General features: G+C 31.9%; 2 protein-coding genes across 2 annotated transcripts; both read right to left on the bottom strand.

The window, feature by feature from the left end:
- Positions 1 to 1,517: 1,517 nt before the first annotated feature.
- On the bottom strand, positions 1,518 to 8,579 carry LOC131619591 (small ribosomal subunit protein uS19B-like). The gene is made up of 2 exons (XM_058890675.1): positions 8,465 to 8,579; positions 1,518 to 1,903 (listed from the first exon to the last, which is right to left on the bottom strand). Exons 1-2 carry the CDS (start codon positions 8,577 to 8,579, stop codon positions 1,518 to 1,520), a joined length of 501 nt encoding a protein of 166 aa, XP_058746658.1.
- Positions 8,580 to 11,904: 3,325 nt separating this feature from the next.
- Positions 11,905 to 13,824, bottom strand: LOC131617706 (1-aminocyclopropane-1-carboxylate oxidase-like). The gene is made up of 4 exons (XM_058888967.1): positions 13,631 to 13,824; positions 13,231 to 13,457; positions 12,673 to 13,006; positions 11,905 to 12,460 (listed from the first exon to the last, which is right to left on the bottom strand). The coding sequence occupies exons 1-4, from the start codon at positions 13,736 to 13,738 to the stop codon at positions 12,173 to 12,175; spliced, it is 957 nt and encodes a 318-aa protein (XP_058744950.1). The 5' UTR covers positions 13,739 to 13,824; the 3' UTR covers positions 11,905 to 12,172.
- Between the last annotated feature and the right edge of the window lie 1,213 nt (positions 13,825 to 15,037).

Raw genomic sequence — 15,037 nt, forward strand, 5'->3', positions numbered from 1 at the left:
CCAAATTGGGATAAATGTGTGATGCATTTTTTAATCCCTTATCTCATTCACTTTTAATATGTTATTTCCCATTGCGTTTCTCTCTCTTTTTTTATTTTTTTTTTATTTTGCTGCTATTCCTCTTTTTGTTTTTTATAAATTAGTTTAGAATTTTGAATATCATAATTCACTTTCTCCTCTTGTAAACTCAAAATTCATATTACATATCTACTTTCTCTCAATATATGATCTTGTAATATCCATAATTTGTCCTTGAACGCCTAAAATCATACCAAACACCCTCTAGTGCTGATTACAATCTCAAAACTCCCTAAATTTAATAGATAAAGAAGTCACTCATTATTGAAGGTCTCCAAAGAAATAATATTCGCCAACTAGAATGTCTTCGACTGCCACTCGCAACTCTTAACCGAATTAAATAGTTATTTCTCCCATATGAATTAATTGACACATCCTTAGACAAAAATAACAATTTGACGATATTTATGCAAAATTGAAATTGAACATTCCGTAATTTCCTCAATTGTGAAAAGATTCATTAACTCAACAATCTTAAGATTAAGTTCTCTTCATCGACAATCTCATGATAAAACCCCAATCTCTAAGTGCGTAATCGATTGCGAAATATTAAAGAAATAATCAGTTTTAAACTCACCCCAAAATTTAACACTTTATTCATATTTTACTCAAATTGTTGAAATTTAACCAACTTATAACTTATAAGCAACTCGTTTCTATAATTTTTTATTTGCACATGACAAGTTAATTCTTATCTGTAAAGTATGATTCCTCATTATAAATGTATATTTTAAAAATAAGTACAAAATCCAACTTAAATTTAACCTTAGATTAGCAGAAAAATAGTTTAAAAATTGGTCGATAAAACATTTTACTTCATTTTAAAATGTAAATAATTCAATTTTGTCGATTCAAACTTGTGCCTGGTTATATCTCAAGCTTTTGTCATATTTTCCTATCTGAGATGTACACATAAAAAAAAAATACTCCCTTCAATCTTTATCTTAAAAAATAAATATTTGTTAAATTCATTGAATAATGAATAAATTTGTTTTGTATACAAATTAAATATTTTAATTATTCAATAAATTTAAAAAATAAGTTTTTTTTTATAATAGGATCAAAGAAATTACTATAGAACCCATTAGAGTTGTTTTAATGCAAAAAAGCTGTGCTAGAAAGGCAGGCTAATTTGACTTGAACAAATAAGTTCAACAAGCATGTTTCATCAATTACATGTTAATTTCATCAAATAGTGTAACAATCTTGCAACAATACATAAATCAACTGAAAACAAATAACTGGAAGATTCATATCCTCTTAACTATAAATCGAAAATTTTATATTAGAGCAACAAAAACGAAGAGATCAAATAGTCAAGAAACCAGTTGATTCAACAGCAAGCTTGTCAAATTTCATGATATCCTTATTGTCAACATTGATGTAAGTAACTGCAAAGTATAAACTATCCATAAAATCGATTTCCTGGTGAAAAAAAATCACTTCTTTTTCTTGAGTTGTTTCACTTTGGCATTAGGTTGGTCTCTAGATTTGCGTTTCCTGGTGAGAGCAAACTCACCAAACTTATGACCGACTTTTCCCTCGGTGATCTTACAACGAATCATGGTTTTCCCGTTGTAAATCTTGACTTGGGAATCAACAAATTCTGGCAAGATAGTGGATCTCCGTGACCAAATGCTTTTGTTCTTCAGAAGTTCTGGATTCTTTTTCATCTTGTACAGAAATGCATCTATAAACGCTGGTTTGCGGGACACGAGAGGAGGAGGCGATGTTAGCTTCTTAGCAACGACATTTGCAGTGTCACCGGCGAGTCCAAGAAACTGCTTGTTCAGAACTCTAAGCAAGTCTGTAGGCCTCATTCTTCCTATACAAACACAAAAAACAATCAAATTCAAAATGTAGAACTTAACATCAGATAATCAATCCAAAATGAGGTACTTCAATGGAGCATATGGGAAAAAAAGATTGCAAAATTTAATTTATGAATCACTACTTAGTGAGAGTTTGGAAAACTAGAAAATCACGATGGGACAGAAGCTACACATACCAACTTCTCAAAATCACGGTAAAATAGGGCTTAAACGTGAAGCAGTGGTGGCCCACCGTGTTACCAAACACAGGCTTAATGACATAACTAATACACAAACAAAAAACACCTCACTCATACAAAAACAACAGCACAAAAAACTTCACACAAATTGGCAGCCACAAGTATGAAGACCAACTATAAATGAAAATTCATGCCAATTTTAATTCAAAATATCGACGAAAGCAGGCCTCACAACAGGCAACTCTATGTTGTGAATCAGGGAGATTTAGAGTACAATTGCAGAATCATGGTGCAGGCTGGATCTGTGCTCTGCCGCGGTGTTGCCTTTTGCAGGGGCTGCTATCGCAGCAGCAAATTATGCTGGAATCGCATTCATGAAATGTTTAAAGTAAAATCTAGACGAATTAGTCATTGATTTTGACTTCGATTTTCCAGGAAGCTTTTCCTTTTCACGGGAACTTAGTTGAGTTTGATGCGACTCAATCAACCTTGTTTCTAATGCAAGGCCAAAGCGGTCGCAAATGCATGTGTAAATGACATGCAACAAAATCCTCAGAGATGTACTGGAAATAGTGTAAAAGAAATTACAAGAAAATAATAATCTATAAGGCGGCAGGTGCAATTTGACAGCAAAAAGTTCTTCGGATATAGTGTTTTTCATATCAACCTAGAAATATAAAGTTCCCATAAGTTAAGTTTGTAAGCACATTAAAACCAAAAATAAAGAAGCAATGAAACTTTGCAACTTTAAGTTAAGTCAAAAAAGAAAACTATGCAACTCAAAGTATATTTTAAAAGCAGAGGACTTCAACAATCTAGCTATAATTCATAACTAGATGCTAAAGGCAACCAACTGATCAAGACTCGCAAGACAATTAGTAACTACCTCGAGTACAAATATTCACTTTTGTTCAATCCATCCTCATAGCCTCTCAATCACAAGTATCAAGCATGAACATATATGTAACTCTCTAAAAACAATTGCATCACATCAAGTTGAATGCAATTATTCAATCAGGTGGTGCGTATATATACTAACAATAGTTGAAATACAAAAGAAATACAAGTTGAAATGATAATTTTCTTAAGTAAATGTATAAAAAAATGCGAGCCATTAAATAAACTTTTTATTTGTTAAAGCATGATACATTAGTCAAGTTAATAATACATATACATGATTTAACTTTAAAATAGCTATTTAGATTAAGCAAACCAGCAAAAATGAATATGCTATTAGCAGGTAATCATATCTTACATATGCAACTGTTCTACTCTTTTCACAAATCTCAATGCAAAAATTTGGAAGATATGAATGAAACTACTTAAGCCGGTGTTTTATCTTAGATTAATAGAGAGCAAGTGATTCCAGCAAGCTTAAAATCTAGAAGGATCGAGATTCAAGTGATTGCAACCTTTCAAAGACCCAATTAACCTAATTGATTTACAAGACCGAGCGAGATACCTCACAAAGAAAGCATACAAAATCAAAACAAAAAACTACTGAAAAGACATCTAGAGGAGCGAGGTTCCGATTTCACCATGAATGAAAATATGAACGTAGACGGAAAACAAAATAGAAAAAAAGAGAACGGAGCAGCAAAGAAAGTAGGGTTTTGGGAATGAATTACCTTTCTGGATTTCGAATTCAAAGTAACCTAGCGCGAGTGACAAGAGGAAGTGGAGACGGAGTGTGAGCGAGAAACTGAAATGGGTCTGCAAACCCCGGATTCAACAAATGGGTAATTGAACTATTAACAATTAAACTCTTCATTTTATTTCGTTATACATTTTCATTTTAATCACTTTAATTATAAATCGCAATTAGATATTTTATCTGATTAAAATAAATATTCAAAATTGTTTTATAGAGAAATATAAAATTTTAATTTAGTGATAAAAATGTTTTGAAATATAATTATATTTAAAATTAATATCTTTATTAAAACTAAGAAAATATTTAAAAGTATGAGAATTTGTATTTTTTTTTATTTGTATCTCTAATAATTAAATTTTTATAACTATAATTAAATATATAATTTTGGGATATATTTTTTATAAAATATTCTTCTGTATTTTAATTTATAACATATTTTTATTTTAAATTATCATAAATTAAATAAATATAATTTATTATTTGAGATATTAATAAAAATTAATGATTATTATGTTAGATAATTCTTTTTTTTCATTTTTAATAACAAGAGCTATTAATATCGATGATTTAAATTAAAATATTTTAAAGAATAAACTATCTTTAAAAAAATTAAGGTAAAAAAATTGAAAATATATAATGATAGTATATTATTTAAAATAGAACTGATATTTCATATTTATTTTATAATTAATATAAATATTATATATTATTTGTCTAATACATAAAAATTAAATTATGTTGTTTATTTTATGAAAAATGCTTATTGCTAAGAAAATGTGAAAACAAGAAAGATAAGAATAATTTCAACCATTCATTATCACCACTACTCCATGATCTCAATTCAATTAAAAATTAAATTTAAAATAAATTAAAAATTCTACTATAAAATAATGACCTGTGTACATTATTGTATTTCTTCTTCAATTTCTTTGTAATAAATAACACTTCTCTTATTTTATTTGTTTTTTACCTTTGTGATGACTTAGACAACTTAAACGGATTGAATATTATGAAAAACAGCCCACTACTAAAATATATTTTCTTAGAGTTACTATTAGCACCCTTGTTTTACTCATACAGCTTTACCAATTTAATTTCTTCTCTTTTATTTTGTTCACAAATGAATTTTTTCTAAATGTTCTTGATTAGGAAATAACTCTAAAATATAATAACTATTTGAATATTTTACCTCATACTCCTCCGGCTCTACATTTTTTTAAATATTTCAATTTTACTATTTTCACTTATCAAGTAATTTTGTTATTTAATTTTTACCATCATAATAAATTTTGTCGAAAATGGAGCATTTCACACCCCTATCACTATGTATCGGATAACTTTGCCTAAGATATTCGAATACGTAATTTATCTTCACCGAATTATTTACAATCAAGTATTATAACAATATTATATATTTAACTCATAACTTACAATAGTTTTTTTTTACAATATTACATTTTCACCGGATAACTTGGTCATAAATACTTTGGTAGTATTTATTTTGTTCACCGGATAACTTACTTATAAGTTAATCGGTACTCATGTTTTAAAAAAAATGAATTTTTAAATGTTTCAAAAATATAGTAAGATTTTCTCATGGAATTTTTACTTTTGTCCATATGGATTAGAGAACCTTCTAAATTCAGAAGGTTAATTGTTCCAGAACTAAATATCCAGAGTCTCATTTTACACAATAAGAGGCAAAAACATTTTTCATTCTGGACAGATTTTCATTTTAAGATTTTTCAAAATAAATACGAATTTATCTTCAGCAAGGCGTTTTGTAAAGATATTAACCCATTGATGGTCTGTAACAATGAATTTAAAATTAAAAATACTCTTCTAAATATAATCTCTTATATAATGATGTTTAATTTCAATATGCTTTGTCTTTGAATGTAAAGTAGGATTCTTGGATAAGCAAATAACTGAGGTATTATCACACATGATAGGAATATTACCTTCCTTAATCAGATAGTCTTCTAGCTAACATTTTATCCAAAGTATTTACGTGTTGCATACATAGGCTGCAATGTATCCAGCTTCTGTTGTCGATAGCGCTATTGTAGATTGCCTCTTACTGGACCATGGGATCGAATTTTCACTCAGAAACTGACAGCTTCCACTAATGTTTTTTCTTTCAAGTCTATCTTCATCATAGTCAGCATCATAATATCTTACTAACTTGTACTCTTTTTATTTTCTATATGTTAAACCAAGGTTAGTATTACCTTTCAGATATTTAAAGTTTCGCTTAATAGCTGTTAAGTGAGATTTTCTAGGATCTGATTGGAATTTCGCACATAAGCAAACACTAAATAAAATTTCCAGTCTAGAAACAGTCAGATACAGAAGAGAACCAATCATACATATGCATAATTTCTGTTATACCTATTCACCTGCTTCATCCTTCTCAAGAATACATGTAGGATGCATTGGAGTCTTTATTGTCTTGCATTTTGATAAGTAAAACTTCTTAAGAAGTTCTCTCGTATACTTGCTTTGATAAATGTAAGTTCCTTTTGATCTTTGATTGATTTGGATCCCCAGATAAAATGTTAGTTCCCCATCAGACTAATCTTAAATTGTGCCTGCTTAGACTTATAAAATTCCTTACAAATAGTAGCATTAGCATAACCAAAGATATTATCATCAACATAAATTTGAACTACCAGAATGTCATTTTTGAATATTTTGCAAAATAGAGTTGTATCGACTATCCCTCTTGTAAAATCATTTTTCAAAATAAAATTGCTTAGTTTTTCGTACCATGCTCTAGGAGTCGGTTTCACACCATACAAAGATTTCTTTAGTTTATAAAAAAAAACAGGATATTTATGATTTTTAAAGCCATAAGGTTGATGAACATATACTTCTTCTGTAATATAACCATTCAAGAATGCACTCTTAACATCCATTTGATACAAAATGATGTTGTTATTAACGACAAAGGAAATAAGAAGACAGATAGATTTTAACCTGGCCATTAGTGCAAAAGTTTTAGTATAGTCAATTCCCGCTTGTTGATTATAGACTTGTACAACCAGTCAGGCTTTGTTTCTTACCATTTCTCCTTGCTCATTCAACTTGTTTTTGAATACTCATTTGGTTCCAATAATATGTTTTCCCTTTCGTCTAGGCACCAGATCCCATACATCATTTATGGAGAATTGATTTAACTCTTCTTGCATAGCCAAAATCCATTCAGAGTCTGGAAGAGCTTCATTGATGGATGATGGTTCTATGATAGAAACCAGACCTAAAAGTGTTTCTTCATCTTGTCTGAATGAAGATATGGTTCTGACATGTTCAGCTTTATCACCCAAAATCAATTGCTAAGGATGAGATGATCTTTGCCTATGCTTCTTAAAAGGTGGTGGAGTGTTAGATACTTCTGATTGAGAACGTCCAGAATCTTTGGTCTCAGAATCCTTTTCTTCAGAGTCTGAATATGTAATCTCCAGATCTGTAAATTGTTCAACTAGCTTTGACTTTTCAGAGTCAATCTTATAATAAAACTTAACATGAATTGATTCTTCAACAATTTATGTTTCAGTGTTATACACTCTGTAGCCTTTTGAGCATTCAAAGTATCCTAACATGATACACTTTTGTGCCTTAGAATCAAACTTATTAAGTGTATCTTTAGTTTAAGCATAAAACAGATACATCCAAAAGGATGAAAGTAAGAAATGTTGGACTTTCTATTATTCCACAATTCATTGGGAGTCTTATTCAGAATTGGTCTTATTGATATTACGTTATGAATATAGTATTTTGTGTTAATTGCTTCAACCCATAAGTCTTTTGCCATATTTGTCTCATTGATCATGGTTCTGGCTATTTTCTTGTAAAGTATGATTTTTCCTTTCTAAAACTCCATTCTATCGAGGAGTTTTAGGACAAAAGAAATCATGAGAAATTCTATTTTCATAAAAAAATTCAAAATCTTTATTTTCGAATTCCCCAACATGATCACTTCTGACTCAGACAATTTTAAATTTTTTTTCTTGTTTTTAATGTATCTTTTGTATGCCATAAGTGGCTTTTTCTTATGGATATTTGTGGGCTTTATGTGCCTTATGTAATTGCTTTGTGTATAGCTAAACTTTCTTTAGTATTTTATCGCTTCATTGAATGAAATGTTGTATTTTTCATTTCTTTATAATTTTTAGTTTTTGGCGTATGTCGAAACATAGTGGGTGGTCAATCCTTTCATATTAAGTAATAGTCGTTTTTCTTTTCTAACAAAACCCATTATGGGCCTAGTGAGTGGGCGACTAGATCATGTTGTAAGCTTTCGCTGTTTTAAAAACTGATCAGTTCTAAGAGGGTGTGGCCTTTAACCTTTTAAAGTTTTAACTCCTAGCATCTATCGAGGTTTAGTAAAAGTAGCTTTATTTTCTTGCTCAAGTGCGAAAAAGCTTTTCAAGAGCTCAAGGTTTTTCTGGCGTCGCCACCCATTTTGGTTCGCCCCCAAAAGAGAGTTCCCTTGGTTCTATACCTCTCGGTCTTTGAGAAAGATTTGAGTTTCTTTCTGGTCTAGGAGGGCAAGGACGGAGAAAAAACCATTTACTTTATGAGAATCTCTCTTATCGGGTAGTTTTTTTTACAACGACATAACGTCCCTAAAAGTAATGTCTTAATTTCTGAGCTGTTACTACTATGTCCAAAGATAGTTTTTCAATTTTCCGGTACCTGAGTTCTGCTCCTTTTAATACCTTGTTCACAAAGTAAATGGGTTTTTCTCCATCCTCGCCCTTCTGGATCAGAAACGACTCCACATTCCACCACTAAGGAAACCCCCTTTAGAATGGTATATGGATCTGACTCCATGCTACCTATCGAGATCAACACGCCAACCTGGCAAAGAATCCACTACAATGAGGAGGACAACCAAATCGGCCTCCAGGCCGATGCCGACCTACACGAAAAAGTTTGAGAAATGGCACAAATTTAGGAGTATGCAGCAAAGCAAAGGGCAGAATAACGTTTCAACACCAAAGTCATACCCCGGGAAATCAAAGGCGGGGACCTAGTCCTGCGTCACGTGACAGATCCGACGAAGATGGGAAAGTTGCAGCCGAATTAGGATGGCCCTTTCCAAGTAAAGAAAGAGCTATCTCACGATGCCTACAAGGTATAACACTTAGATGACACCGATATCCCCAGGACTTGGAATTCATATAGCTTACGATTTTATCTTAGTTGAAAGTGTTTTATGTAATAATGTACTTTTCAGTTCAAGCGTAATTCCCAAATCCCCTCAAAGGATCTCAAAGCATTTCACAAAAGCCGATTTATTTGGATATCGCTGAGAAAAGGTTTGTTGATAGCCTTCAAGAATTTATCCTTGATCACGGTAAATAGAATGCTTACCTCAAAACCGGCTATAACACATGTGTAGAAAATGAAAAACTCATTCTCTGCTCCTTAAGGATGCATCATACAAGCTTTCTCGACTTCCATGCAAGACTCCAACAAGACACCATCTTCATCTCCAAAATTTGACATGTATAGGCCCTGTTGAAAATATTTTTGTTAGAACAAGAATTGTTCTGATCAATATTATTAGTTTTGATGATAACAATGTATATGAATTTTGTATAAGACAATGTGGTACTCTAATCCTATACATTTTCCATTTCAGGAAATATACGATGAGTATGCACAATTCAACGCAAGAAGCACTGACTCAGAAGGTTCAAGTATGCAACATCAGAACATGCTCTCGCAAGACATCAGAAGATGGTCAAGCAGAATCAGAACATGGTTTATTGAAGCATCAGAAGAACTTGAGATCAGAAGCAGAAGCACTGAAGTTCTTATGGTATCACGCTAGAAGCACTTCAAAGTCTGAAGACAAGAAGATGCTCTGCACCAAGCTGTTTGACTCTGATTAATTCAAACGTTGTATCTACAAAGATCAGATTAGAAGCAAGTACAAGATGGCAGACTATGCTGACTGACAAAAGGAACGTTAGAAGCTATTAAAGGCAAAATCAGTTAAAGCAGGAAAAGCAAGGCTCGAGGTAGTTGACAAAAGAGTGAAACATTAAATGCAATGCTGTACGGATCACACAACGCATTAAATGCTCCCAACGGTCATCTTCTCAAAACGCCTATAAATAGAAGTTCTGATGAGAAGCTGAATACGAACTCTTGTGCAAAAATACAGAAACGCTGTCAAATTCAAAAGCTATCAAACTTCATCTTCAACCTCACATTACTGTTGTAATATCTTAGTGAGATTTAAGCTTAGAACTTAAGAGAAATATCACAGTTGTGATTATAGCTTATTAAGAAGCATTGTAATACTCTTGTAAGAATTTGCTTACATTAATTTGTAAAAGGTTCCTAGAGTGATCAAGGTGTGATCAGAATACTCTAGAAGACTTAGAGGGTATCTAAGTGGAAAACCATTGTAATCAAGGTTGATTAGTGGATTAAATCCTCAGGTGAGGTAAATCACTCTAAGGGGGTGGACTGTAGTAGTTTCGTTAACAACGAACCAGGATAAAAATCATTGTGCAATTGTTTTTATCTTAAGAGTTTTTAAAGTCACACTTATTCAAACCCCCCCTTTCTAAGTGTTTTTCTATCCTTCAATTTTACCATTACATAACGTTATATAGTGAGCTAAAGCTTACCAGCTCCTTATAAAGGGCGACTATGCTTCCATTTGAAGTCTCCATAAGAGGTATCACTAATCCTAGGTGAGAAGAGACCAAAACAACATCATTATTCATATATTTTTCGCTATTAGAACTACTAGAACTGTTATAATAACTCCCAAACATCTTCATTTCGATAAGTTCCCAATTTACTTTACCGTCCACTCCCTTACAACTCTCAATACAATGACACCATGATTTTCGTCTCTCTTCTTGGGTATTTGGATTGAGAACATTATCGCAAACATCACAATCCCTAATAAACACCGTCCTATACATATGAAAGGAAATATATTAATAAAGGAGAAACATGTGGTTAGGTTTCATAACGTTATGAAAGAAGTAAAGTTTACAAAAAGGAGATGAAACAACAAGAGGTAGCGTTTGCAAAGAAAAACTATTATAAGACAAATGAATGATGAAAAAGGAGAAAAACATTTTGATATTTATAATCATAAGTACACTCCTATAACCTAATAGTCATCATTGGCATGACAAAGCATCAAGCCACAGGCATTCAAACCAATAAAGGGCCCATATTTAATGGTCGTTCCCAAGATAAACTTCATCATCATAAATTTTAAAATGAAGTTCAAAAGATTTTCAAAATTTATCCACTCAATAAATTGAACAATCTCTCTTGAAACAAATAATTTGTAATGAAGGTATCCTTAAGCTTATAATACCAACGATCTTGTAAAATCTCTACCACAATCACTTCGCCCCATGCAAGACTTATGCTTGAGGAATTGTGAACCGTCACATATTTTAGTTAATCACTTCATTCTTAAATGTCTCGTGCTTAAGGGACTATGAACCATCATATAGTTTAGTAATTCACTTCGCCCTTACATGTCTCATGCTTTAAGAATGATGAATCATCATATATTTCAATTAATTACGTTGTACCTGTATGCTTCGTGCTTGAGATATAGTGAGCCGATATGTTCATAATTGCCTAAACCCACTATGCATCAATAGGGTCCAACCCATTTAATTATAGCACACCAAAATTTAGAGACTATTTAAATTGACTTAAACGAGATGAATCTGCCCTCGAGCGATATTACTAATTCACCGTATATGTTATGTGGGGGAGATGATCCGACAAGGAGATTGACTCAACTTTGGAACTAAAAGCTGACTCAACTCTAAGTCATGCAACATATTTAGGATATGAAGTTATGCAATTGAAACTAACACAAAATAACAGTGAATGAATGTAACGATGCAACATCCATAACGGTAAAAGTCTGAAAAAACTAGTCGAACAGTGAAAGTCGCAACAAGGGCATCAAATTAAAGGCACTAACATTATAACGTACGTAACTGTCACACTCTTGATAAATTCATTTTTTGAAAATGAGTGCTTCCACTCAAGAGTTTGTCATGTAATCTGTACACATTTTCTCAATTTAGGCCTTAGTAGATTCCCACCAAACTTTGGTTGCTACTTTATCGGCATTGATTACTTTTCATTTGGTTAATTATTTCAACAACCTTGGACCTACATTAATAATGCTTCTTCCTCTAACATCACGCTACTATAAGTGTCATCATTCATCATTACTGGTCCATTTACACCAAATTCAAGCATATGAAAATAAAATAAATGATTACATAAAGATAGTACAATGAATCCCTTCAAAAACATTATACCAAATATAATATTATTGATAATGATAATCATTTTCATTTGAGAAACACATGTATCAAAATCTGCCTATTTTTATTTTACTTTTTTTATTTTATATTTTAAATTATTGCAATTGGACCCAAATTTTCATTTGATCCTTTCAATGCTTCAAACCTTGGCTCCTTAGCATGGAATTTCAAACCAGCATAGATCTTCATGTACTCTTCAAACACAAATTTTGGGTACAAATTGCTTTTCTCCTCTGTTTCTTTTTCCAACAATTTTGGAGCAGGGTAGATTACAGCATCAGAGCCAGGGTTGTAGAATGAGGCTATGGACATTCTTGTTCCATTAGTTTGTGCTACCACACGGTGCTCCACACTCTTATATTTACCATTTGTTATAACCTGATTGAAAAAAACATAGGGTTTAGTATCTAAACTTTTTTGGTCACATTAGTATATAAAGTTGTAGAGCTCTGCAGCAGTATTGACTATTGAGCGTTGCAGAGCTCTACAATAACGATACTGTCGAGATTAAAAATATTAAAATGAATTTTTGTTTGTTTGTTAAGTTTGGAAATTGAAATGAGTTGACTTGGCGAAGTAAATGGATTTACCTCGAGCTGATCCCCGAGGTTGACGACAATGGAGTGGCGCATTGGGGGAACATCAACCCACTCGCCGTCTTTGAGAAGCTGTAGGCCACCAACCTTGTCATCCTGGAAGAGAAGGATGATCCCACCAGCATCGGTGTGAGCGCGTAGACCCTTCACCAGCTCTGGATTGGGGCACTGAGGGTAGTTGGCTACCTTGGTTCCAAAAGTTGGTCCTTTTGATCCATAGAAAGCCTTTTTGAGGTACCCTTTCTCTAGTCCTAGATTCTCGCATAACAAGTCCAAAAGCTCTTCTGCTAGTTTCTCTAACCTTAAAGCAAATTCCTTCATCACCTTCCTGCATCATAATTAACATAAATTTAGAATCCTGCCAAAGAAACATATATACAGGTCACTATTATAAACTAAAATTTCATTTTCTAATTCATTGAATAACTTATGTATCTGATCTAGATATAGATATAGATCAGATACATTATATGGAGCAAGATGCCCAAAGTTAACTTCTTATATCATATATGTCATGCAATGCATGATATCATAATGTTTGTTTTGTGTAACCTGTATTCATCACTGAGATCAGGAACCTCTGAAATGTTCGATTCCGGGAGGTGGCGAACATGGAAGGTGCTTTCCCAATCCATATCCTTGACCTCAGTTTGGACAGCATCTAGGCCTCTGCTTGCTACAAATTCCTTGAACCTCTGCTCCATGCATTTCCTATAGTGCTCTTTGGTCAACCTCTCCAATGTGTCCATTAGGTCATGAGGTATGCCATGGTTCACCAACTATAGTTTTGAAAGAAAGCAATTAAGAAGAGTTATATAGAGAAAGTAACATGAACTAACAACAAGAACATTTAATTAGAAAGCAATGTATTGTAAAAAATATGTTATAGTCTCTGCAGCTGCGTGCAGAGGATATACAATTTATAAAAAAAAATTGTGTGTTAGTGAAGTACCTCAAAGAATCCCCAATTCTCACAAGCATCTTTGATTTTTTCCATGGTATCTTTTCTCTCCTCACCATTGAGTCTCTCCAAGCTGATAATTGGGAAGTTCATCATCATCTCTTAAACTCAAAGTAACTCTCTTTCTAGTTTCTATTTTCTTTTGGCTCTTTTGCTTTATGCATGTTAGAGTTATGCAGCATGGTATTTATAGACCTATACATGAGGACCAACTAGTAAAAAAGATAACTTTGTTTATTGTTTGCATGAATATTCTTTAATTACTTACTTTAAGTATAAATCATAGTCATGATTTCTTTTAGTTCCGTAATTGAATTGTTAAGCCATTTGGTGTAATTTTTGGACCCACTTTGGTGGCTGATTCCTCTTGAATATTTGACCAAAATAGCACAAGCTGCCACCTTCCATCTTGTTGCTATTCCTTTTTTTTTGATTTGTGATGGACCATAATCAAGTTGTTAAAATGATTTCATCACATGAAAAAGAAGAATAAATACTCCAAAATCTTTGAATTCTTTTTTGTTTTTAAACTTTGAGACTAAAACTTAGAAAATGTAAAACTGAGAGTTATAAAAATCTTGTAAATTTATTCAATTATTATCTACTATCAATGTACTATCTTTTTGAAGTGTTTAAGGCACATCTCTCACCTATAAATTAAAGGCTTTGCAAAAAATTTAATCATATAATTCAAGAGAGACATTCTACCAATTTATTCGCTAGCTTTTGAAAATCTATTCGAGTCTCTTAGACGATTTTTCATCATTTTCTTTCAACTTAATTTCATACTTACACTCGTGTTGAGTTTGTTTGTTAAGATTAATTAGGATTGAATTTATTATGTAATTTGTATAATTAGATTGATTACACTCTTGTTTGAACTATTTGAGTCGTTTAATGCCTGACCATTGTATTAATTCATGTTTATGGAATACAATTTCAGTTTGCTTAGAAAACAAAAAGACTAATACTAAGAAATAATAAATAATAAATTTCAGCGTAAAAATCATGTTTAAATTCAAAAATAACAAATTTTAACTTCAAATATAATTAATTTTAAAGACTGAATTAATTATATTTTAATATAGAACCAAACATCTTAAAATCACTCAAAAATTAATTTTACACATTTAGGATTATTTTTGCATCTTTTAAAAATAAAATCAAATATACATTTGGTAGGATAAAGTTTGATTGATGTTGTAGATTTTATTCAATTTAATTAAAATAATTCTTTTGTTTAGTGTCAATTTTAAGTTCAGTGGTTTCCAACACATCTATCAATTTTCGAATTTACTTTTCTTGGTCATGTCATTTAAAGGTAGTACGTAGCTTCTAGGAAGGAGCTTGTAGAAACTTCATGCACTTCCAAAAGTAATAGCATTCGTGCATTGAAGT

The sequence above is a fragment of the Vicia villosa genome, linkage group LG7 (assembly GCF_029867415.1).
Source record: "Vicia villosa cultivar HV-30 ecotype Madison, WI linkage group LG7, Vvil1.0, whole genome shotgun sequence".
In the NCBI taxonomy this organism is placed as follows: Eukaryota; Viridiplantae; Streptophyta; class Magnoliopsida; order Fabales; family Fabaceae; genus Vicia; species Vicia villosa.

What these genes read in the sequence shown, in the direction of transcription:
- LOC131619591 (XM_058890675.1), bottom strand. Translation starts at nt 8,579, where the DNA reads ATGGAGTCAGATCCATATACCATTCTAAAGGGGGTTTCCTTAGTGGTG. An exon ending in CCATTTACTTTGTGAACAAG is followed by an intron (nt 1,904 to 8,464) that starts GTATTAAAAGGA and finishes GTGTTTGTATAG; the next exon opens with GAAGAATGAGGCCTACAGAC.
- LOC131617706 (XM_058888967.1), bottom strand. Translation starts at nt 13,738, where the DNA reads ATGATGATGAACTTCCCAATTATCAGCTTGGAGAGACTCAATGGTGAG. An exon ending in AGAATTGGGGATTCTTTGAG is followed by an intron (nt 13,458 to 13,630) that starts GTACTTCACTAA and finishes TCAAAACTATAG; the next exon opens with TTGGTGAACCATGGCATACC. An exon ending in ACCTCGGGGATCAGCTCGAG is followed by an intron (nt 12,461 to 12,672) that starts GTAAATCCATTT and finishes TTTTTCAATCAG; the next exon opens with GTTATAACAAATGGTAAATA.